The sequence below is a fragment of the Anomaloglossus baeobatrachus genome, chromosome 5 (assembly GCF_048569485.1).
Source record: "Anomaloglossus baeobatrachus isolate aAnoBae1 chromosome 5, aAnoBae1.hap1, whole genome shotgun sequence".
Lineage (NCBI taxonomy): Eukaryota > Metazoa > Chordata > Amphibia > Anura > Aromobatidae > Anomaloglossus > Anomaloglossus baeobatrachus.
In genome coordinates this window covers 162,816,972-162,843,067 of record NC_134357.1, presented here as the reverse complement: position 1 = coordinate 162,843,067, position 26,096 = coordinate 162,816,972, and the positions used below count along the sequence as shown (strand labels likewise).

The window sequence follows — 26,096 nt, the reverse complement described above, 5'->3', positions numbered from 1 at the left end:
GATTATAATGACATGACTCCTCCATACAAAGCTGAGAACACATCATCCACTAATTACAAAAGGTGATTTAACAGCTTCTACCTTTACAATGACAATTATACACACTGATTAGATGTCTCAATACATAAGAAAGGGATACAGTCGGAAAATTGGAACCTCCAGCTGTGACAGCAAATAAACTGAGTGACATCACTGCTCATTATTTTGGCTCAGTCAGTCTCTTCCTGAAGTTCACAGCAGGTGGTCATGCTCTATGCCCACATGATGTGCCATCAGAATGTATGTAGCAGAGCTGGAATCTTCATGGGACCTCCTGTGGATTACATTTGAACTGGGTGTTTTTGAGGTTAATAAAGAAGAGAAAGAGGGTAATTTTTTTATCTGATTTTTTTCACTTACACTTACAGATTAGTAATGGGAGGATCTCCTAGACCACTATCCATTACTAACCTAGGGCTTAGTGGCAACTGTCAGCTGTGATTAACCCCTTATTACCCCAATTGCCACAGCACCAGGTCAATTGGGATGAGCCAGATAAAGTTCAGGGATTCTCACATCTAATAGATATGAGAATTCTAGGCAGCTGCAGGCTGCTATTTTTAGGGTGGGGGCCCAATAAGCATGGGTCCTCCCTTGCCTGAGAATACCAGCCCCAGTTGTTGGCTTTATCATGGTTGGATATCAAAACAGGGGGACTACAAGCCAATTTTTTAATTTATTTATTTAAATAATTAAAAATAAAAAAAAGCTGCATATGGTCCCTTTTATTTTGATACGCAGCCAAAATAAAGGCACGGCTAGAAGCTACAGTCTGTAGCCGTATGCTTTATTTGTGCTGGATATCATAATATGGGGGGGATCCTAGACCATTTTTTTTATTTAGTTTTTTATTTTTACACTATAAGTATGCACATAGCGCCTGTGATTGAAAGCAGTCAGACACGCTGTCACACAGGGTGGGTGCAGATGTGACTGCACCCAATCAGAGTTGCAGGAACTGCCCGTTGGTAGAGGAAGCAGTGGTTAAGTATGAGGTTAATGAGCAGCCCCGGAAGTAGCGTTACAGCCGTACAGGAGACTGGTAACTATAACGCGCTTGCTCTAATCCCCTATCTCTTCTACCACCATTTTAAAGCATCGGAGTTTGATCCCCATAGACTTATATGGGGACCAGCATCCAGGCAGATACCCAGGATCAATTCTAGGCCGGAACCAGGTTTTCTTTTTAAAGCCGCATCGACGCGCTGATCTTGGGTATCTGCGGGTCCACCTATCGCTATTCTTGAACTATGTTGCCATTTTTTGTTTTAATACTTGAAGTGTGTTGAAGTCTGTATCTCAAAGTCACCACTGCACTGACAGTGCGAAATGCCAGATATTCAAACCCCAAGTTCATCTTAACGTTGTTGTTCTTCTGCCTACTTGAAAACGCCATTGTTTGCACTACAAGACAAAATAGAATACTTTAGAGAACCTAAAAAAAACCTTTATTAATTAAGGAAAGACAAATTCTGGGATAGATTTATTAAACTACATGTTTTAATTAACCAAAGTCATTGTTCACTTGGGTTGGACTAAACGAAATGATACAATTGCCAATGGAGGAGGCTGGAAGGCCCATTTGAAATAATGGCATGAGGAAAGACAATTTACTTCCATGGGCTCCATTGAAATACAATACAGCACAAAACCGTCAGCAAATAAAATGCAGAATGGATTTCAACCATGGTCTCTGGACCCACTTCACTTCCCAAGGTTCTACAGGTTCGGTTCACTCATACCTAGTCCCAAAGAACTATGAGTTGTCATTCCACTGAGCTAGATGTCGTTCCAGTTTGTGTGGGCCCATAGACTCTTATTCAAATCAATTCTGCATTTTCTTTGCTGGCTGTTGTATGTTGTAATATATCATTGGAGCTCAGGACCACTATCGGACCACAAAATCATATAATAGCTATCCTCTGGATCAAAATATTTGCTAGTTTTTCCTGCGCTCAGCATGCGCTTCTGTGTGCGGGGCTGGTGGAAGGAGTGAGCAGGAGTAAGGCAGAATCAGTGAGTAATGACACCAGACTATATCTATTGATGATAATAAAAGACTGGTACAAAGATGTTTCAAAATCACAGATCTTCATATTTGTGTGCTAGGTCAACCCCAAATCATAAGTTGATTACATATCATGAGAACATCCTCACCCTGCACCTCAAATATCACAGTTCCAAAACTTTGTGATGCTGCAATGGTGCAAAACTGTGCGGGCAACTTGCCATATGGATAAACTTCCATGAAGCCAATTTTCCTGTAGGCATTCATTGCTGTGGGATTTTTTCTTGTGGGCCTTTGTAATTTGGTCATTTTTCATGGAAGTGTGGCTGGCATGGCTTCACTCACCAGTATACAGTTGAAGGACCAGCCGGGGGATCAGCCAAGATTTGGCGGTGTAGTTGTGTCCCCTCGCTTCATGAAACAGGGGTTGTATGTGTGATGAAGATGGTGGGGTGCATACTCCCAGGGGCTCTGGCTTCATTACCTCTGTGGTGGGCTCTAGTTCCAATAAATTAGAGTCAGACACCGGATTTTCTTCCAACACACCATCTTTACTGCAGATAAACAAGTCATAGGAACTTTCTTCTCCATAAGAGAGGCACATACTCTTCAGGGGACAAAATACACATCTCCACATCACGTTTCTTAACCTGGCTGCTACAAACAGCTTCCAGGGGATCCATTTCCCGCTACGGGTTCAGGCATACTGGCCAGGCTGATTCTCACTTCAGTAGTCCCTCAGCACTAGTTACATGATGGCGGTCCCTAGGATTTGGCCCACGCTTCACGTCCGTGTCTTTCTTGCCAGCCTACTAGCCACAGGGGCACCCTTTTCTGGCCCAGGATACATTCTCTTTCCTCCCACTCTGTCTGCACAGCCTCCCTCAACCTTGTCTTCTTCCCAATCCTCTACCTAAAACTCTCTCCTCCTTTTTCAACCCCAGGGGGTCGGTCCTGCCTCCTTTCCCTGAACCGACATATGAGGGTACTGCGTCATCTTGTGGTGAACTGCGGAACTCCACCCCAAACCCACAATTTCCATAAACTGACAGTATGGAGAAGAGGGAGAAAATTTTTCTCCATTTTGTCCTCATCTAAAAGAATTGGATCACACTATGCTGACATTGATCATTCTCAAAGCAGATTTTGATCAGTGTGATTTGTCTAAATGATCTGATTCTCTTGGATGAAAGAATACATGGTTGTCTGAACCATGCCTAAGGCCTCTGCCACATTCACATGAAATTCACGCACGTGCCGAGAGACACGTATTTCCCCTGCGTGTTGCGTGCAGGTAAGTACGTGTCTCTGGTACGTGCGGGCCAGGTGTGTTCTACGTGTGCTATCCGCGATAGCACACGTAGAACCGGTAATTATCATACTCACCTGGTCCTTCCTGCTGTCTGCGCTGCTGTCCGTGGTGCTGATCCTCGGTCTCCAGCCCTCCCGTCACCCCGCTGCTGCTGCTGCCAGGCAGTGAAGGGAATATTCTATGAGATTAATGAGCGGCGGTCGGCAGCAAGAGGCAGCAGCGGCAGAGACAGGAGGGCAGGAGAAGGTGAGTTAATGTTTTTTTTTTTTTCACTGACACGTGTGTTTTCTCCGGCGCGTGTCACACGGGACCGCATCCACACTACACCCGTGTAGTATGGGTGCGGGCCGTGTGACACCCGTGCTGCCGGAGAAAAAATGGACATGTCAGCGCTTTGAAAAACGCACACACGTACAAACGCACACGGACACACGTTCCGTGTGGTTTTACGTGTGTGTGCCTGCTACCATAGGGTAGCATTGCTGTACGTGTCTCCGTGCCGCCGGTACGTGTAAAAAATGACAAACACGTGCCGGCGGCATGGATGTGTGTCGCAGGCCTTACACTGTATCTGCAGGTTACTAGTATTTTTTAGATAACAGGTTCCCTTTAAAAACCCCAGTGACCAGTGTGAAAATTGCAATATTTCTATTTTTTTTCTTTAATAAATTATTATTAACACAAGAGTTGATTTAGCCAATAATTCTTTTTCTGATGACACATTGCTTTTAATAGGACACCCACAATTTTATTGAGACCCTACTCTATCTTTTTGTCTTGCTATACTACATTGCATTATGTAATATACAGCTATTCTCTCCTATAAGGATTCTTCCTTGGGGAGAATATATCTAACATTTGGAGATAGTATAGAGGCACCTAGGACATTATGAACTAGTATAGGAGCATGTTTAGTTACTGAGGGCTCTGTTATGCTGCTGTATTGTATGTCACTTTTGTGCAGTTTCATTGAACTTTTATTTACTTTGCATTGTATGATTTCTTGTTATGTTTGTGCTGGTAGTGATTATCTCACTTGTTGGGAGTATAATTTTCACTTTTCTCTAATTTTTTGGTAATATTATCCTCACATTAGTGCTGTAATTTAACAATCTGAAGGTTCTTAAAAGCACATAATTCACACATAATATTAAAGAGATTGTCCACTACTTTAACATTCATGGCCTATCTTTAGGTTAGGTCATCAATGTCTGATCTGACACTTGGCATTCCCGCTGATTAGTTGTTTATGGTGCCGGAGGCAGCAGCAGGCTACCGGAAATGTTCAGTTTTGGAGCTGCCCCATTAACTGATAGCAGCCGTGGCCAGATACTACACATCATAGGCGGAACAAACGCGGTCACAGGGGTCATGACCGGATACGGGTGTTCAAGGGGCCCAAGGACCTCAGTACTTGCTTCAGCTGGATGTGCGTCTGAGTGCGCACATCCAGCTGAAATGTATTGCAGCACTGAGACCCGTCTGGTCCCTGCGCTGCAACTTATGGTGTTTCAACATCACAGGAGGCGGCAGTCGGCTCTGGGGCCATCACCTATGCCGACTGCTTAAGAAAATGCATATGCATTACTCCCCATGCCCATAATCTTACCCACCTTTTTCCTCTGAAGCCACTGCTGAGAGGTGGGCGAGGAGAGCAGTGACTATGCATTCTCTTTAATAGCAGCACAGTGATCACCCAGCCACCAGCTTCCTCCAGCTGCTGGGCGATCCTGTGCTGCTATTAAAGAAAATGATTTCACTGTTTTTCAACCCAGCAGGAAATCGGTGGATTCTCCACTGGTTCCCTGGCTCAAACAGTCTCTCCTCCAGCATACAACACATATGCTGTATGTTAGATTCATGTTACGCTCCTCCTCGTCCTTCAGAAGAGGGGAGTAAAGCTGATCATTGCCTCCTTCTCAGCACAGCCATCCCCTGCACTGCACTCACTGCTCCAGAGCCTCACAGCTGTAAGCCCCACCCACCCGCAGTAAGCCTCGCCCACCAGTATGGACCTGCTGTGGAGTCTCAGGCCTGAGCATTGAGTGCTGCAGAAATATAAGAAACTGCTAAAGAGATGGTGTCTCTATCTCCTGCACCACCATCGTTCTGTAGTTGACATTAGCAGGAGTGGGAGGCTCTAGAAGAGCACAATGGCAACCTGAAGTAAGTACCCTGAATGATGTCTCTAGCCCCACTACCCTCTTCTATCCTCCTATTTGCCCTCACAGCTGCGCTCTCCTGCCGCCTCCCCCATTGCCCTGTAGCTGATGATATAACATGTCTCACCGCTGTTCTGTGATGGTAACAGGGTGTCAACATTCTGTCAGACATCCAACTTTCTTATTTGTTGTATATACAGTGTGTACAAAATGCTTATATATACAGTATATAAAAATGAATACAGTATATATGTCTGCATTTGTGTGAATGTGTACATGCGTGACATTTTTAGTGATAAAATTCATAATTAATACTAAAAGTGCCAAAATTCCTAAACTCATGTGCCATTAAAAAATAACTATCATTTGTATATGCAGGGTGAATAAACCTGTAATGTTATTTATAGCACAAATATAATGTACAGCTAAAAAAAGAAGGATGGGGCTATTTACCAGTATGGGGGAGAAAGATACAAGGATGAGATGGGAAAGCTGGGTGCTGAGGAAAGGAGGCTCTTTCCCTCAGCACCCAACTTTATCATGCTCTGCTATACATCTTTCCCTCAGCACCCAGCTTTCCCATGCTGTTTCCTCAGCACCCATTTTTCCTATGTTCTGATATCCATCATGTCCTCAGCACCCAGATTTTCTATGCTATGCTATACATCTTTTTCTCAGCAGCCAGCATTCCCATGCTCTGATATTAAGGGTAAGCTGGGTGCTGAGAGAAAGATGTATAGCATAGCATGGGAAAGCTGGGTGCTGAGGACAAGATTGATATCAGAACATAGGAAAGCTGGGTACTGAGGGAAAGAGGGATATCGGAGTATAGCAAAACTGGGTGCTGAGGGAAAGGGCCAAGTGTCAGCGTAATTATCCTGTACCCCGAGGGGGAGGGGAGGTGGATGGGGGGAACAGGTCTAAATTTTGCACCGGGGCCCATCGAACTCTAGTTACGCCACTGCTGCTGATTTAATTTAAAGTCTGAGTGATACTTTTTATTCCTCTTAATTAAATTTAGACATTTTCATGTAATTTCTTATAGTAAGTTAACAAAGCCGATGTGTAAAACTTCTTCTTAGAAAAAAATGAGTTACACCTGGCCTGAGGGATATTTTAGTCAGAAATTACAGTGATTGCTTTGATCTCTCCGTTACTATACCAATTTTGAGCACTAGCAATCATTCCGATTTTCAGTGAAGAAATTGCAGTGCTTGCGGAGACTTCTCAAAAAAATTCCCATCTCTGGCTTCCTATAGAATTTCCTAAATAATTGTGATGTATATATTTGGTGTTATTGCTTGTTATGTACTTTTTATAGAGAAGTTTGGAATTATGGTCACATCTCAGTTTTCCTTCTTATAATAATAGGTCTGAGAGGTATTTTACCTTTGTTAGTTAAACCCTATATTTAGTGATAAGTAGAGATGAGCAGACATGTGAAAGTTCGTGTTCTGAGGGTTTAGCTGGACTTTAGATAAAGTTCAGTTCGAGACCCAAACTTAACCTGAACCTCATTGGAACTCACTGATTGGGCATTTTGGCTCTCTCCACCCACATACAGCCAGCCATAAACAGAACATTTTTAAGGGAGGGAGGGAGGAGAGTTTTCTTTTTTTTTGTGCACACTACATCTGATAATGCTGTTGTTACTCCGATTGTGAGCCATTTAGACACTGCATGCAGCTTGTACTGGGCTGAGCACCGAGCATACCCAAGTCTTCTGATATTAGGAGATTTGTGACAGGCTTGGGCCATGAGTCTCATTTAGCCTTGTGAGACTCTGGAGATTTAATGTGATTTCTTTCTTTTCGGGTAGTAAATGTTAATGTCAATTTTGTTGTCAGTAGCTTTCCAGCAGTCTATATCAGGTGCAGCTGCTCTGTGACCATGCCCACCACTTTCAAATAGTAGCAATACCCATTAACCATTGCTGTTGATCGAATTATTTCTGTTCTGGCCACCTAGGTGGAAGGAGGTGCTGGGGTTCTGACCAGAGCCCATCTGTCTGCTGCCTCAAAGTCTGGCTGCAGCTGTGGAATTTGTGATGGTATCCTTTTTCCCCATGTTTGTCTTCCTACCTATCATGTTGTATTAGTGCAGTGATGGGACTAGTGTTCCTCGCTGGCCTGCTGACTAGCCAGGATTAATCGCAGGATTTGCTAGGATTTAAAGTATCCTGCTTGGCGACAGGTTAAAAGAAACTGTGTAGGGCTGGCTACAGAGTGCAGGGTAAAGCTGCAGGTCAGTGCAGGAGGTGTACCATCTTCCCCTTTCCTAGCACCAGGGACCACCATTGTTAAAGTGTCCTCCTTTGTGAGTGGTGTTTTTGTAGTGTGCCAGACATCCATAGGCCTGTGTGCAACTGTCACGCCATGTATTTGGACCTCTCCCACTCAGAGCGTGACATTAGCATATGTTAATCACCCAAACTCCAAACTCGACTAATTGTTTTGTAAAGTCTGTGTTAGATGCAAACACCAAACTTTATTGTTCAGGTTCGCTTATTTCTAGTGACAAGTAGAGATGAGCGAACCTGAAAAGTAAAGTTTGGTGTTCATACCGTTCACGGACTTTTACCCCTTCAGGACTGAGGACATAACGGTACATTCTAAATCATGAAGGGGAGATCACCACCGGCTGCTGCGGTGATCCGGGGATGATCCTTGCACATATCTGCTGATTTGTACAGCAGTCATGTGTGCTTTGCAGGTGCATGTTGATCCGCGATCCACTCGCTCCTGTTAATCCCTCAAATAGTTCTGGCAAAATGTGACTGCGAGATTTAAATGGCCATAGTGGGTAACCCGAACTTACCTGCCACCATGTGACGTGATCACAGACAGCTCATGGTTGCCATGGTAGCACAGTGTCATGTGATGACTTTTGTCGCTATGATGACTTACTTCCTGTTACAGCCGGAAGAGCTTTAGCTGTAACAGAAGACAAGCATTTCTGCTGATCTGAGCAGCTCTTATTAGGACAAATGAATGAGCGACCAGACTGCTGATCCTTATAGTAACCTAAAAGGACTAGTAAAATTTAAAAAAGTAAAAAAAAGTTTTAAAAAATTAAAAAAAAAATAAAACCTAAACGTTCAAATCACCCCTCATTCGCCCCATTGAAAATTAAATGGTCAAAAAAATAAAAAAATATACACACATTTGGTATCACCGGGTTCAGATATGCCCGATCTATCAAAATAAAAAACAATCTGATAAGTAAATAGCTTAGCGGCAAAAAAATGTTGTGGGGACAATCTTCTAAATTTTTGTTAACCCCTTAGATAAAAGCAAACCTAAAAGGTTTGGTGTCCACAAACTTGTACCGACCTCAGGCATCACACTGACACATCAGTTTTACCATGTAGTGAACACGGTGAATAAAATATCCCAAAAACAATCATTTTTTTGTAATTTTTCCGCACTTGGAATTTTTTTGCTGTTTCCCAGTGCACTTTATGGTAAAACTTATGGCTTCATTTAAAATTTCAACTCATTCCACAAAAAACAAGCCCTCACATGGCAAAATTGACGGAAAAATAAAAAAGTTACCAGTTTCAGAAGATGGGGAGCAAAAAACAAAAACGAAAAATGGAAAATTGTCTGTGGGTTAATAGGGTAATAAAAAAAAAGAAGTGGTTAAGTTTAGAATTTGGGTGCTTTATGTATACAAACCACTTGATTAAGCGTGACTGTCCTTGGGAATGCTTGGTGCCCGACCCAGTGCGAGCCGCTTGCAGTGTTTGAATGGCTCACACTGGGGGTAAAAACAGCTCTATCGGATGTAGTGTGCACCCCCCAAAAATAGAAAAACGGAGACCCGAACTGCCTAGTTAGGTCAACGCCGGGTACAAAACCAAACTTCATCTATAGAAAACTTGTTAATTTCTAATATACTTTGGCTCAAAATACTTGCATTAGGAATACAGTAACAGGGGCGCACAATTGGCAGATGCCTTCACCAAAAATTTTACTTTTGTCAGGGACTGGAGGTCCCTAACGAAACTGGTGACTAGAGTTGATCGAACCCACCAAAATCCAGGACCGGCGAAACACTGCCAGATTGAAAAAAAGTCTGGATCCGCTCCGGACTCCGGTGTCCATATAAGTCTATGGGGACCATAATCTGGAGATTAAAAACGTTTGTAGTGGGGACAGGGGTGTAGGAGCGCGCGCTATGTACTCACCCGAGGCTGTGTCATGGCAGCAAACTCCTTCCAGGTCACGCTTTTCCCTTTCTGGAGTCAACAATTCAATGTTCATTGTTTTGCCCTCCCAACGGCATGTGTAATTGGTTGCAGTTAGATGTGCCCCCACCCTGAGTGTCAGCGTGTCAGCTGACTGCAACCAATCACAGGTGGCAGGACGACCGGTGGACGGGGAAAGCAGTGCAAGTGTCCGCGTGTCAGTATGGTGAACGTGCATGTGTTTCAGAAACACATGCACATTCCTGTCAGAAGTGGGCGCGGTAGTCCCCCTAATTTTGATACCCAGCCAAGATAAAGCCAGCTGGGGGCTGGTATTCTCAGCCTGCAGCCGCGCAGATTCGGACCTTTACAGTTCGGATCCGTTCAGCCCTATTGGTGACCTTTTGATGAATTTGCCAGTCAGGCTTTGTAATACCTCATCTAGGCACAGCTCTGCATAATTTCCATGACTGTTGTAAAAATACTATAAAATGTTAACATTTTTTGCTCACCTTTGAGTTGCACAAAAATTTTGGACATTTCAATGTGTTTTACACTGGAATTCCAGCAAAAACAATAGAAAAATCAGATCCTTTGTCTCTATTCCCTATCAAATTACAAGATCCTATTTTTCAATCAATGAAATTAGGGTAAGATCACATGGGGTAGATGCACAGCAGATTTTACTTCAGACTTTTACAGGCAAGAAATCCACATAGTATTACAGTGCCAATATAGCTGATGAGATTTCACACAATACGCTAACACAACAACGCAGGCCTGCAGGAGCGAATAGGCACATGTGTTTTTTCTATTTGCAGTTAATACCATCCTTCCTCATCACATGAACAAACTAGATTGCAACCTTTAATGGTCAGTTTTTTATTTGTAATTTTGACTCTTTGCATTTCTACAGCCATAACTTATTTACATTTGTCATTGATGTATGACCTCTTGTTTCATGCTGCAGAATGTATTATTTTACAACTGTTTAGGTATAAATAAATATTACTGTGTAACCTATATTTTGGTTTTTTGGAGCACAAATAAAAAAGAATGCAATTTTCATAGATTTTTTTTCTTTAATCATTTTCAATAATTCTTTAAGGTATTTTGGTTATCTAATAACATTAAAATACTTAATGGCAGACTTACCGTACTTTTAAAAACATTTATAAAAAAAAATAATTCCATTAAAGAATTACTATTTTACATACAATGGTTGAAAAAAGTATTGAACATATCAACAGTAAATTTATTACTAAAGTGGCTATTGACTATTGACATGAATTTCTAACCAGATGTCAGTAACAACCCATCCAATTTACACAGGCAAAAAAAATTGGACCATAGATGTCCATAAATTTAGTGATGTGTAATAATGAGAAATAACACAGGGAAAAAGTATTGAACAAAGTTTCTGAAATGTATTCAATACTTCTTATAAAAGTATTTGTTGGTGATGATGGCTGCATGTCAATGGTAACTTTAGAAGTATATTTACTTAGAAATTTGGTGATGTGTTTAATACTTATTTCACCCGCTGTATCTGCAGTGCCTTGCGAAAGTATTCGGCCCCCTTGAATTTTTGAACCTTTTCCCACATTTCAGGCTTCAAACATAAAGATACAAATTTTAATGTTATGGTGAAGAATCAACAACAAGTGGGACACAATTGTGAAGTTGGACAAAATTTATTGCTGATTTTAAACTTTTTTAAAAAAATAACTGAAAATTGGGGCGTGCAATATTATTCATCACCTTTAAGTTAATATTTTGTAGCGCCACCTTTTGCTGCGATTACAGCTGCAGTCGCTTGGGGTATGGGGTATGTCTCTATCAGTTTTGCACATTGAGAGACTGAAATTCTTGCCCATTCTTCCTTTGCAAACAGCTGGAGCTGAGTGAGGTTGGATGGAGAACGTTTGTGAACAGCAGTTTTCAGCTCTTTCCACAGATTCTTGATTGGATTCAGGTCTGGACTTTGACTTGGCCATTCTAACACCTGGATACATTTATTTGTGAATCATTCCATTGTAGATTTTGCTTTATGTTTGGGATCTTTATCTTGTTGAAAAACAAATCTCCGTCCCAGTCTCAGGTCTTTTGCAGATTCCAACAGGTTTTCTTCAAGAATGGTCTTGTATTTGGCTCCATCCATCTTCCCATCAATTTTAACCATCTTCCCTGTCCCTGCTGAAGAAAAGCAGACTCAAACCATGATGCTGCCACCACCATGTTTATCAGTGGGGATGGTGTATTCAGGGTGATGAGCTGTGTTGCTTTTACGTCAAACATATCATTTGGCATTGTGCCCAAAAAGTTCGATTTTTGGTTTCATTTGACCAGAGCACCTTCTTGTTTGGTGTCTCTCAGGTGGCTTGTGGCAAACTTTAAACAATAGTTTTTATGGATATCTTTGAGAAATGGCTTTCTCCTTGCTACTCTTCCATAAAGGTCAGATTTGTGCAGTGTATGACTGATTGTTGTCCTATGGACAGACTCTCCCACCTCAGCTGTAGATCTCTGCAGTTCATCCAGAGTGATCATAGGCCTCTTGACTGCATCTCTGATCAGTCTTCTCCTTGTTTGGGATGAAAGTTTGGATGGACAGCTGGGTCTTGGTAGATTTGCAGTGGTATGATACTCCTTCCATTCCAATATGATCGCTTGCACAGTGCGCCTTGGGATGTTTAAAGTTTTGGAAATCGTTTTGTAACCAAATCTGTCTTTAACCTTCTCCACAACAGTATCATGGACCTGCCTGTTGTGTTCCTTGGTCTTCATGATGCTCTCTTTGCTTTAAACAGAACACTGAGACTATCACAGAGCAGGTCCATTTATACGGAGACTAGATTACACACAGGTGGCTTATATTTATCATCAGTCATTTAGAACAACATTGGATCATTCAGAGATCCTCAATGAACTTCTGGAGTGAGTTTGCTGCACTGAAAGTAAAGGGAAAGAATAATATTGAACGCGCCACTTTTCAGTTATTTATTTTTTTAAAAAGTTTAAAATAAGCAATAAATTTCGTTCAACTTCAAAATTGTGTCCCACTTGTTGTTGATTCTTTACCATAACATTATAATTTTTATCTTTATGTTTGAAGCCTGAAATGTGGGAAAAGGTTGAAAAATTCAAGGCGGCTGAATACTTTCAGGTGCTATTGAATAAAGTAACTTTTTGCATACTATGGTAGGGTGCCACTCTTTTTCCTTTTTTTCTACATATGAATGTATCATGGACTGTCTTCAGTCTAAGTGGGCGCCATCGCTGCAGCTGATATTTTTCCAAGGAATTGCATCACCTGTCCGCTCCACTAGCAATCACATTACTACTGGTGTAGGACTGTCTCTATGCTATTACTATTTATGCCATGTGTGAGCACAGCTATAAATGTGTGTATTTCAAGAACAAGATTCTTTAGGAAGCGCTCCTCTTCTCTGTAGTTTTGTACACTTCAAGCGTCTTTTGTTAGCATTTTTTTTTGGGTGGGGGTAGGGTGAAGGGATGTTTTGTTCTGGCTTTATATCTTGCCAGCATTTTATTGCACTGTTTTATATTGTGTAAGACATTTTTTGATATCCATAAAGAAATTAAGAAAGCACTAACATTCTTTGCAGCAGAAGGCTGCGTGCACAAGTTGAGTGTTTGGTGAGTTTTTACATCAGTATTTGTAAGCTAAAACCAGGAGTGGGTAAAAAAACTACAGACGTGGTGCCCCTGTTTCTATTAGGGCGGAGTCACACTTGCAAGTGATTTGCTCGAGCCTCACATTGCATCAGTTGGCACAGCCATGTAGGAGGGTGCAGGCCTCGGCCCACCCCAGATCTGCAGACTGTAACTTGCACGATTATTGTTTTATTGTGTAACTGTATTTTGGTAAATGGCTACAAGATGGCCCCAGTGTGCTCAGCCGCTTCCTTGGTCCTGTGGGGTAGGAAAGGGTTAGTGAAGCATGGAGCAACACACACAAAAAGCAGGAGTTTTGAGCCAAGGGCAGGAGAGTCCCCCAGAGAGGAGAGAGATACCACACCTGTGGGAGGTATGAGGTATAGCCCCCTTTTAGAGTGAATTGCTGGACCCTAAGGGTCAATCCTGGACCGGTGGAACGTGGGATCCTGGAACTGTAGGATTGGGCTAACCACATCCCCTGCTGTGGGTTTCATGCAGCCGGTCGGTAAGGCGACTGTTCCCCTGTTGCAATTACCCGAAGAACCCTCCTGGCAGTCGAAGGTCAGTTGCACCCTCTGGAGCAGGGTAGGTCTGGCCCTGGCCAGAAGCAGTAGCCTGGGGAAGAAGACGCTGTGGACCCTGTCAGGCATATTGCAAGTCCCTGTGGGTGGGATGATGGGGTTCAGGAGATGGCATGATCCGGACTCTGCATGTGTGACAGTGACCAGGGGGATGAGGGGTCTAGTGGAGCCTGAAGGTACCCGGGTGCCAGGGAAGCGGCCGGCCGCCAATGTATACTGAATATCCGTGAATGTGGAGAATAAGGAGAACCCCTATGGGACCAATGCCGGTGCACTAAAAGTGCCTGTGTATACAATAAATGCTATTGTTTGGTTGGAACCACAGAGTGAAGGTGTGATCCTTAAAACTATGTCTCAGGAGTACCGTATGAATGAAGTGGTGGGCGAATGGCACGGAAGATCCCCTGCAAATGGAGTGAGGTTCAGCAGGTATGGAGTTAGCCACCGGCTGTGCTGCGGCCGGTTAACTCCTGCACACACGGCTACCATTGCCTGTCATTCTCACCCTACAGCCGCACATTCTTCTTACTGGATTGGGTCGGCTGCATGTATTTCTATGCAGCTGAGATGCTCGTGTCCAGAGTGTGCGGCCGTGCCTGTTGATGCGATGCGAGACTTGAGCAAGTTTCTTGCAAGTGTGACTCCGGCCTTACACTTTTCCTCTGATTGTTCCACTCCTGGTTTTGGCTACAAATACTGAGGTAAAAAACTCACTAAATGATCACAGTGTGCACGTGGCTAAAATCTTCAAACAAAAAACCCACTCGGTCAACTTCTGGTATATTTTCTTAGCCTTCCCATTGTATTAAAAAGTTTTGAGCAGCTTCCTAGTGGAAAAAGGAGTGTCCTGACCGAGGCTCCAGAACAGGTGTGAACAAAAACTAAGCTAGTAACCAAACATCCTCATCATCGTATTGGAGGTCCAAATTGTAGTTTTTACATAAATGCACATTACCTCAATTATTGATTAGTTATTGCTTTTCCTACAGCATATAGAGGTGAGTGTTTGTCCTTTTCAGATATTTTGGAGATATTTGCTATTAAAAAAACAATCCTCTGGTCACAGCCTCTTCTTGCTTCCTATTGTTGCACCAGTAGTGTTTATTTATGGGGTTGTCTATCCGCAATTTCATGTTGTGTACAGAAACACCTAAGAACTGCAGATACTCTAACCTGTGGTCCTTAATACTAGTCTTATTGTGTCGTCCTTTTTTTAGACATACTTTGTAGCTGCAAATACCAAGAAATTGTTAGGAGCAAAAGCTGTAACATTTTTCTATTTATCTCTATTTTTCTATATAAGTGGTGTTAGGTGAACCTCACACATTTTCTGCTTTCAATAAAACTGTTTTCCTGACATCTTCAGAGGCTTTGTTATATATTTTGAATTGATGTGTTGGTCTTGATTCCCATATTTTGTGAGATTGTTTCCTGATTGGCTTATTTTCTTAGTATGAAAGGTTCAACATGGTTACATAAGCTGAAAAAAGCAACAGGTCCATCAAATTCAACGTGAACAGATTTCAACAAACTGATTTTATCCAGGAAAAAACACATTATCCAACCCAGAAGCTGTGGTAAGTACTAAAATGTCTCAAGACCAAAAGTATGTATGGACTCCAGTAAGACAAAACCTATAATTGATGACTTTCCATATGCAACTAAAATAGCCTTGAAGTGAAATAAAGACGTAGGCACGTCAATGATGATAAGCAAAAATATACTGTCACTCCCATTCAGAGTTAAAACTTCCAAGTTTCTAATGAAGATACCAGAAAACATTATAGAAATGTGATATATGCAATTTATAATGTAAATATTGACATTTTAAGGGGTTTTCCACTAATAGACAACCCTTGAAGAGCTCCTCCACAGATAATAAAATCACTTCCCAGTGTGTCATGGGACCACTGCAGCCAATCATCGGCAGCAGCCGACAGCTTTTCAATATTCTCTCACAGTGGAAAACTTTTGACAAAATAGTAAAGGCTGCAGCCAATCAGCAGTAGCAGAGGTTATTTCACACACGTTATGTCATGTGAGCCACCAGGAATAGCAGTGCCGACATTGTTGGATTGTCGCCATAGCAGGAGGTGATTATCGGTTTTCTTTATTTTTCTATATACTCAGAGAAGAGATAGGGAAAGAAAGCCATAAAACAGGTGGCATATTCTATAGATACTGTGAATTGTACAACATCAGTAGTAAAGAAGATTAGTGTAGACTAGTGGTCCCCAATCTTTCTGAACTTGAGAGCCATATTCAGCTCTGAAAGGTTTGTGAGCCACATTTAGCTCCTACCGCTCACAGTATTGACACCCAGAGCCCCTATTACCAGTATAATTACAGCCTAAGCTTTCCCACAGAAATCACCACACTGAGGCAATTTACCAATATCCAGGGTTCCTACCTCCATTCCGATCTGTTCATTTGTGAGGAACTACTCACAAAGGTCAACTATCTGGAGACCTGCTCTTCATAACTGTCTGCAAGACCTGGTGCAAATTCACCTAGTTTGCAGACTGCCAACAGACACACATCATGGGCCGCAAGCCACATGTGGCTCCCGAGCCACAGATTGGGGACCCCAAAATGTAAAGTAGTAGTAAATGTATGTAGTGTATGTAGTATGTACTGTAAATTATGAAGAAAAGAGAAAGATACAGATTTATTTTAGAGGGGGAGTAACAGAGAGTGGTAAAAGAGTTGTGACTGATAACAACAATGATTAAATTATAGTGCAGCTGGCAGCCGGGGCAGCTGCTGCGTTTCAATGATACATTTTGTTTTCCATACAGAAGCAAGCCAATAATATTGCTGAAATAATGCTGCGGCCTGCTGCCACTGCTGGTTTTTGGCCATTAACCTAACATTTCTTGTTCAATCTGCTGGGATTTTTTTTTACATGTAATTAACATTTATTATTCATTACTTTTTTGGAAGGAAAGAATTATGGTAACAGTTTATTCTAGTTTAGTAAAACAAAATTGTTAAATGAAAAAGTGGCGATATCAATCGACAAGTAATGTGTAAGACAAAAAAAAAACATACCACAGTACCTGGTAATAAAAATGTGGGTGCTGCAAGCAGCAACACAACCATTGCAATTAGCCATCTGGGCAGTAGTGCTACCAAATGCAGATGATACTTGGCTTCCATCACAGCAGGATAATGTTATCTCTGATAGTGACACCATCAGTTTGTGTCAGCACAGTTCTCCTTCTCCACCATAATAGTTTATCTTTCCCATTATGCATTGTCATTTTCATCAATAGGACCTCAATTTTCATGCTACATAGTCCCCTAAATCATAGCACTTTAGGGACTAAGGAAGATATGGTCATGGCTGAAAATGTTTGGACCCTTGAAATTATTCCAGAAAATTAAGCATTTCTCCCAGAAAATGATTGCAATTACACATACTTTGTCATACATATGTTTATTTCCTTTGTGTGTACTGCACCAACCCAAAAAGCAAACAAAATTGTTGGCACCTTTCTAAAATTGTGAGTAAACAACTGTTTTAGGCATGTGATGCTCACTCAAACTTACCTGTGAGCAATGTGAAAATCACACTTTAAACCAGATAAAAAGGGTATACGTTGGCTTAATCTTTGTAATGTGTGTCAGGTGTGTGTCACACTAAGCATGGAGAACAGAAAGACAAGAGAACTATCTTAGGACTTGAGAACCGAAATTGTTGAAAAATATCAACAATCTCAAGATTACAAGTCCATCTCCAGAGATCTTGATGTTTCTTTGTGTGCAGCATAATCAAGAAGTTTCCAACCCATGGCACTTTTAACTAATCTCCCTGGATGTGGATGGCAGAAAAAAAATTGATGAAAGGTTGCAATTCAGAATAGTTCAAATGGTGGATAAACAGCCTCAATCACGTTCCAAAGAAATTAAAGTTGTCCTGCAGGCTCAGGATGTATTAGTGTCATTCCAAATTACCTGTTGACATTTCAAAGAAAAAAAAACACTATGGCAAGAGAACCACTTCTGACACAGAGACATAAAAAAGCTAGACCTGAGTTTGCCAAAGTATACATGAGTAAGCCAAAATCCTTCTGGAAGAGCATCTTGTGGGACAGATGACACCAAGATAAAGCTTTTTGGTAAAGCACATCATTCTACTGTTTACCGAAAACAGAATGAAATGTACAAAGAAAAGAATCCAGTAACTACTGTCAAATATGGTTGAGGTTCAAAGATATTTTGAGGTTGTTTTGCTGCATCTTGCACTGGTTGCCTTGACTATGTACAAGGCATCAGGGAATTTGAAGATTAGCAAAGCATTTTGGGTAGCAATGAATTGTCCAGTCACAATGAATTGCCCAATGTAAAAAAGTTTGGTTTGCTTTCTAAGTCATGGATCTTACAACAGGACATTGACCCCAAACATACTTCAAGAAGCACCCAGAAATGGATGGAAACAAAGCACTGAAGAGTTCTGAAATAGCCAACAGAGTCTGGATCTAAATCGCATTGAAAACCTTTGGAGAGATCTTAAAATTTTTGTTAGGAGAATTGTTGTTGTTGCAAAGGGTGTGCAACCATATACAATAGGACCAATTGAGTTCAATATACGAAAAACAAAAAAGGGTGTGCAACCAAATACTGTATTAAGTTGAGGGTGATAACAATTTTGTCCTGTCCATTTTTGGAGTTTTGTGTAAAATTACGTCTAATTTGTCTTTTTTTCTTTTTTTGTGTTGTTCCAATAAACGCAAAGGATATGCGCATGTGTATAGCAAAACATGTGTAATTGCAATAATTGTTTGGGAGAAATACTTCATTTTCTAGTACAATTTGCAACAATTTCTTTCAGTTGAATTATTAGATGAGATGAACAATCAGCATTTGACCTCAGATAAGATGTGGGTGGAGGCATTGGAGGACATGATTCAAACACCTAGCTAGATATGTTGATGGCTGGGTGGGAACTGCATAGTAGTGACTGTCAAAATGGTAGTGGCACTTTGAGTAAGGGCAAATCTGTAGGAGAGAATCAAGTGTGTGGGCAAGGAGCTCAGTACATATTCACAATGAGACAACTGTCAGCCAAGTCAAGGGTGACGATCCTGTGGTGAACAGGACCTGTCAACCAGGTTACATTGATAAGGAGGTGTCAATGGAAGAGGAAGGTTGTGACGTGAGTGATAAAGAGGAGAGACAACGCTTAAGAAGATCTTCGGCTGAAGTTCTGCTTCTGCGGTTGGATCAGGAGTAAGTGATGCCAGAACTGATGTCGGTATAGAAGGCACAACAAGACCTGAACGTTCTAGTCATGGTGGTGATAGCCAACTAATTTTTGCAGTGTGCAAATTGTGCAGGAGGAAATCAAGCTGTGGACATCCAGGCTCAAAGATTCTGAAAACTAAAACTTTTTATCAGCATTTAAAGTAGCATCAGGCTTTCATATGGGAAAGGCAAGCTTTTCAGCAAAATGAGCAAGGCTCCAGAATTCCTACTACCCCTTCTGCTCTTGTTCATATTTCTGGTAGGCAGGCCACATCTTCAAGTATTGCCTGGTCAGTGTCATTACCATTATCATTTACTGCTGGTTTTACTCCTCCTTCATTCCACTGTCCATACCTAATAGAATTGGTTACTAAACAACCATATACTTCTAGTAATCTGGTTGTGGGCCAACTCAACTCCCACCTGGTCAACTTGCCGAAAGGACTTTTGCTATTGTAACATTTAGTAGATTCCATTGCCTTTTAGAAAATAATGGCCTGCACTTAGCTTCACTGGAAGGTATGTAGTTGACATTATTTCTATAGGTAAGCGGTGCTCGCTCAGTGCTTTCATGCAGGAAAATGTGGACTCCTCCCTGAAATTTGCACTTACCTTGAAAGTACACTGCACCATCAGCTTGTGGAGCAGCAATTATGAACAGATCCAGTACATGTCTTTCACATCTCACTTGGTCAATGTTTTGAGCAAAAGAGATGCACCACATCAACCAGAACAGGTGGTGAAGTTTCCACAAATGGGTGCTACATCTGGCTTCAACATCAGGTGGCAATTATCAACCAAGTCCTAAATTTAACGTACTTCATCCTCAATGATCATCACCCAATTGACAACAGCGACAGGGCAGGATATTGCATCCACTCAATGCTCTTAGTTCTTTCCTTGTTGTAAACATAGGCGTTGACAAATTGTTTTGTAGCATATGAGCGTCATCGATAAAATCCATAGAACAGATGAGTTGCTCCTCTGCATCATGCTGGATGGATCTCCATCAAGTGCGTATTGTTATAAGGTACAATGCTTCATATATTCTGACTACAGAAAAAAACTCATACTCCCTGCATAGTGTACATCCTAAATTTGATTATGAACATTTTTTTAAGAAAACTTGTAGGCCATGCAGTTTTCATCTGGTAAATTAAACATGCAAATTGTTTCTTCAGCAAGGAAAAGGACTTGAATTCTAGTGCCACATATTGGAAGTAGCAATCCTAAAAGTCAATATCGAGCTCTGCCACATGATTTAAGATAAAAGCCAAAGCAAAGAATCTGTTTGCAGAAACGTGTTTCAGGGTGTTTGTCCCCTCTTTAAGAGGTCTGATTAAGCTGGAGGAGAGGCCTGTGACTAGGGCATGACCTAAATTTGATTGTGAACATTTTTTAAATGGAGTGCAAGGGGTAATGTCTCTCCTCAATGAGAATGTCAAGCTAGCGCAAAGAGACTATAGGCTATGCAATGCTCCTATAGGAAATTAAATATGTAAAAAGTATTTTCAGAGAGTTAGAAGCCATGAACTTTAGTGCCGCCTATTAGCACTTCCAATAGGTGGCACACAAGTTGAAGTACTTTTCTTTTCTGTAAATACAATTTGCATTTTTTAAAGATCTATGCATGCTTTAAGAATATGGTGATTATGGTCAGTAGAGTGTCTGGGCAGTTCAACCATTCTTACATGACAAATGTCACGATGACTCTGGGATAGAGGCGCCTAAGCTGTCCTTCAAGCTATGGATTCTGTCCATATTTTTCTAAGGAGCACCTCCCTGATCTAAGCTCTGAGCCATTTCAGTGACATCAGGTTTAGTAAATTTATTTTGTTTATCCCTTTCATTTTTTGTAATTGTATATGCTGTACTGTTTAGTTCCCCTCTGTAACATATTTTGTACATTTTCTATAAACACTGCCTATTTTTGGATTAAATATATAAAATTTAATAGCTTCATTACCCTTTCTCTATAAACCAATCCACAAATCCATACACTACAGGTGAAACAGGTGTCCAATTGGCCTTTAAAATGATTGGTAGTGGCAGTCCCTTTTGTTATTGTGGAGTTGGCAGTGACTGTACCGGGCTATATATATATATATATATATATATATATATATATATATATATATATATATATATATGTATATATATATATATATATATATATATATATATATATATGTGCTCCATGAGCTGGAATCGGTTGTGTATATACTATTCATTCACTCTCAGTTCCCCAATGATTGATCTAGTAGTGAAGTTTGCCACCAATCGTCAGCATTGTCTTGACAATAGTGTGCAGCAGAGTGCTGTTGATTAGGGCAGCGATGGGATATCTGTGTGACCATACCGTCCAAGCTGTCTCCGTGACACACATTTATAAGATTATCTCAGCACAGGAAAAAAAATTGTGCATCACTTCCAGTTGTTGAAATTAATTTTATTCCAATATCTATTGATTAAAATGAACTGGGTCTCTGGGAAAACCTCTTTAACACTAGAAGTCCCAGAGAGGGGTCATTTAACATTTCTACCTTTGGAACCCAGAGACGGGCCGAATGACCTGAAGGATTTGAGCTAACTTCCTATAATCACCGTCTTTTGTTCTGTAATTAAAGCCATTACTGTCGCACCACAGGAGGTTGTTGTTTTCCATTGAGTTTAGCCATTTAGTTTCAGTTTATTGTATGTCATTTGACCCTTTTTTGGGACTTCAGGGGGGAGCTCGAAATTTCTGGGTCTTCTAGTGTTAAGGACAATGTCACTTGCAGCAGCATGTTGAGTAGGAGCAGCAGAAACAGTTAATTTAGAGGGGTATATTAAGTTAGCCAAAGGCATGGCATCAGGCTTACCAATCAGTGTCAAATTGATGATGAATATGTTGCACTAGCTATGATAACTAACCATTACAGCATGGGGGGAAATTCGAAAAGGCAACTTATTACATTCCTCTGGTTGAAAAGTGAACTTACTCATGCTGACAGGATTCAAGCCTGATTGCTTATGGGCTAACAGACATAGCATTAGTATCAAGCAAAAGGAAGGTTTTGGATAGCCCTGCTATTTGCCCTGTGCTGTATATTTTTTTCCAGTTCCCAAAGAAAGTCAAAATTGGTGCCTTATCATGATAAGCTGTGTTCCAAGCTTGGCAAAACTTCTGCAGAGCAGATACCTGGTTACCGCATGTCTGACCAATAAACCACTCAGTGCTCCCTGGAGAATCAGCAATCTGACACTTGTGCCAGTGTTAAGACTACAGCAACTAGCCAAATAAGCAGTGACTACAGTATATGTGAAATGATGGACCAGATGTTTTATCAACTACTGTGACAATCTGACACACATCAGAAGTAGAGAAACACCACCTGACCAGCGAGGTCCAGTCATTCTTTTATCCGGCTAATAGCAGCTGATACCCAGATCTCCAACCCCACAGAATTTTAGGTAAACAGATTGGACCACTAGCAAGAGCTGGCACAGTTTGCCATGGGCACTCTGTCATGGTAAGTCATCAGTATACTGTCAAAATGGATATTCACCATGACAGGTGATTGTTTTGCTCAAGCAGACTAAAATGTACTTTGCAACTGTGGATAACTTTACATTTTTCATAATGAATAAGACGCAGATCAATGCAGATTTGGACTCACATATGGCTAATGCTAATTATATAAGATCATTTGTGGCATCTGCCTGCATATCCATTATGTTCTATACTGTTCTGCTGCCACTAGTGCTGATGTCTCCACAAAGCCTATCCATCATGTCATACCTATACTGTTCGACTGCTGCTGTAGCTGCCAGCACTGGTCCTCCAAAGCCACACTCTCCTGCCTGTCCATTGCATTGTATAATGTACGGTTGCTGCCATGGCCAATAGACAGCCAGTCAGCTACATATTTTTTGCCTTTCTATTGTGTTCTATATCTGTACTATAATGCTATTGAAAGGCTGCCAGTGTTGCCCCTACACAGCCAGACATTTCCTTCCTAGCCTGTCCCATGATATTGTACACTGAGCAGTTGCTGTTACTGCCACTGCTTATAGACAGTTATATACCTCTTGCTGTTCCCATTTAGTTCTATATCTATACTATAATGCTGTTAAGAACCCAAAAAAGAAATATTTTTTGAATAAATTTTATAAAAGCCACCCATTTCTTCTTTATTTTTCAAGTAGCAAACCTGTTGATGCTCCCCAAAAAAGGGTCCATTTTTTAAAGAGTTTTTAAAAAAATCATTCCTTCTTCACTTTCCGTGCAGCAAACCTGTTGCTACTCACCAAAAAATGAACATTTTAGAAGCTACATTTGTCAAAAAAAGCATGGCTTCTTCCATGTTCATCCCATGTGTGTAACACTAGCCTGCCAGACATCTGCCCCCAAAAAGTATCATTTTTGGACCAATTTTATATTTTGAAAACCATAAAATGTCTGTCGGTGCATTGTGTTATTAAACACGCTGTTAGTTACCCCCAATTACCATCCATTTACCCAAAGCCATAAGGTCACATTGACATAGTAAGACTATGCGTGTATTAAAGAGTTTGGAAAAGGTTAGATAGAGTCCTAGAGACCGCAGAACTGTATACAAGTGTTTTTTAAGGGCAATTGTAAGTTTTGCAGTACTTGCAATTCACATCCAATCGATTGGCTATGAATCAAATTTTGGGGGAAAATTTTGTAAGGCTGACGAATTTGGATAACAAAAGATTTTCTCATCTCTTACAACTGTCTCAATGTTTGTTTACCCTGCTAGTCCTTATACTATAGTATCATGTATAATATTGCATGCAGTATAAATTACATAAAAACAGACTTACTTTTGTAGGGTGAGGTTCAGATTGTAGCTAGCAGACTTAATTTTATTCTGGGCTTCTAAATGTGTCATGCCATCTGTGCTTACTCCATCAATAGCCACCACCAGGTCGCCCTGGTTCACATTGGACTGTGCTGCTTTACTACCTGGAGTTACCTGGTGAAAAAAACATAAAGAATTAAATCATATGAAACTACATAAATGGTATACAGTTACTACAGAGCTGGAGATTATAGGCTATACTGATAATATCAGCAGAAAAGCTGCTTCTAAAAAAACCCCAATAAGGCAACAGCTCCCACACAAATGCCTTCATTAATATACTTATGATAACAAAACTACTGTACTTATAAGGAATTTCAGCAATTTCTATTAACCTCAACATGATATCTGGCTATTTATTTTCATTCTTACAGTGCACTTCAGGTTACATAATGATGAACTTTAGAACTCAAAGTAATGAAAAGACAAAGTGGCTAATTCATCTTTTTATATATATATATATATATATATATATATATATATATATATATATATATATATCTGGAGTAAAATTTATTCTAGTAGTGACTTTTTTATTTTTGCCTTTTATTCATTTATCTTGCTCCTTTTTAACTTTACTTGGTTTTGTCTGCATTTTTTTCTTCAGCATTATGAGGTTATGCCAAGTAAAAGTTCAGCTTCATGAAAAAGAAATCTTTATTTAATATGTCAGTACAAAACAAAAGAAATCTATAAAAACCTTCATGCTAGTAACATATATGTGTTTCAGGTGTTCACGATATTCTTAGCCATCATGTCTAAAGGTGTCATGAGCACTTGAAATGCGTATATGTTACCAGTATGAAGGCTTTTATATATGCCATCTACTTTGTTAATTACAGAAGATTGCTTGTTGGCGGAGCCGTATTTATCCTTTTCCTTGCCCTTACAAGAGGGGCCTGGGCAAAGATTCTGTTCGTGCTCCAGACTGCACTTGGATCTTACAACGGTGAGCTGGATTGTTCTGCATGTGATTTGCTTATCCAAATGTTTTAGCCTATAGTATCATTTAGACATTCATTTGTGTGAAAAAACAGACTTGTTTTTGATTAGATTTTTAGCAGTGAGGTCGTTTTTACCATCAGTCCAATGATGTGTTATCTATTGCCCTTTTATCCTGTTGTTTACTTACAGTGAAGGTTTTTTCACCTGGGATTATCAATGCCTGACTACATTAGTCCATTAGTCCCACCACATTCCCTTGCCCTCTGATTAGCTCCTCTCTGTCTATAGGCTTTGTAAATTGAGTGTGTGGTGGGGGTGGGATTAGCTTTCTCAGCCCTGCTGCATTGCTAAATCAAAAAACTCTGATGTGTCTCAACTGCTACACCCAGTACATTAAGTGATACATCATTGGATTTAAGCGGGCTTTACAAGCTACGATGTATCTTACGATATGTCGTCGGGGTCATGTCGTAAGTGACGCACATCCGGCATCGTTTGATACATCATAGTGTGTGAAAGCTACGAGCAAGTGTGATCGAGCAATAATACTCACCTTATCTTCGCTCGTTGACATGTCGCTCATTTTCTAAAAATCGAACGTCCGGTTGTTCATCGTTCCCGAGGCAGCACACATTGCTCCGTGTGACACCCTGGGAACGATGAACTGCAGCTTACCTGCGGCTGGCGGCAATGTGGAAGGAAGGAGGTGGGCGGGATGTTTACGTCCTGCTCATCTCCGCCCCTCCACTTCGATTGGCCGGCCACTGTGTGACGTCGCGGTCAGGCCGATTGTCCCTCCCCCTTCAGGAAGTGGATGTTCATCGCCCACAGCGAGGTCGTTTGGAAGGTAAGTGCGTGTGACGGAGGTTAACAACATTGTGCGACACAGGCATCAAATTGCCCGTGCCGCACAAACGATGGGGGCGGGTGCGATCGCAAATGCGATCGCACAAAAAATTGTAACGTGTAAAGCAGCCTTAAGGGTCTCATTGTCTATATCATGCTGCTCTGAGATGAGGTAGCAAAAACCTAGTGACAGATTCCCTTTAAAAATGGACAGTACA

At 41.0% G+C, this 26,096-nt stretch overlaps 1 protein-coding gene across 5 annotated transcripts in view; it reads right to left on the bottom strand.

Annotated features, from left to right (window-relative positions):
• The window catches only part of LDB3 (LIM domain binding 3), a 282,469-nt gene that overhangs the window by 169,705 nt on the left and 86,668 nt on the right, over positions 1 to 26,096 (bottom strand). For all 5 annotated transcript variants that reach the window (XM_075348995.1, XM_075348997.1, XM_075348996.1 and 2 more), the window contains one exon: positions 24,050 to 24,201. In XM_075348995.1, the coding sequence (XP_075205110.1) occupies positions 24,050 to 24,201 (152 nt within the window). The remainder of the gene's footprint in view (positions 1 to 24,049; positions 24,202 to 26,096) is intronic.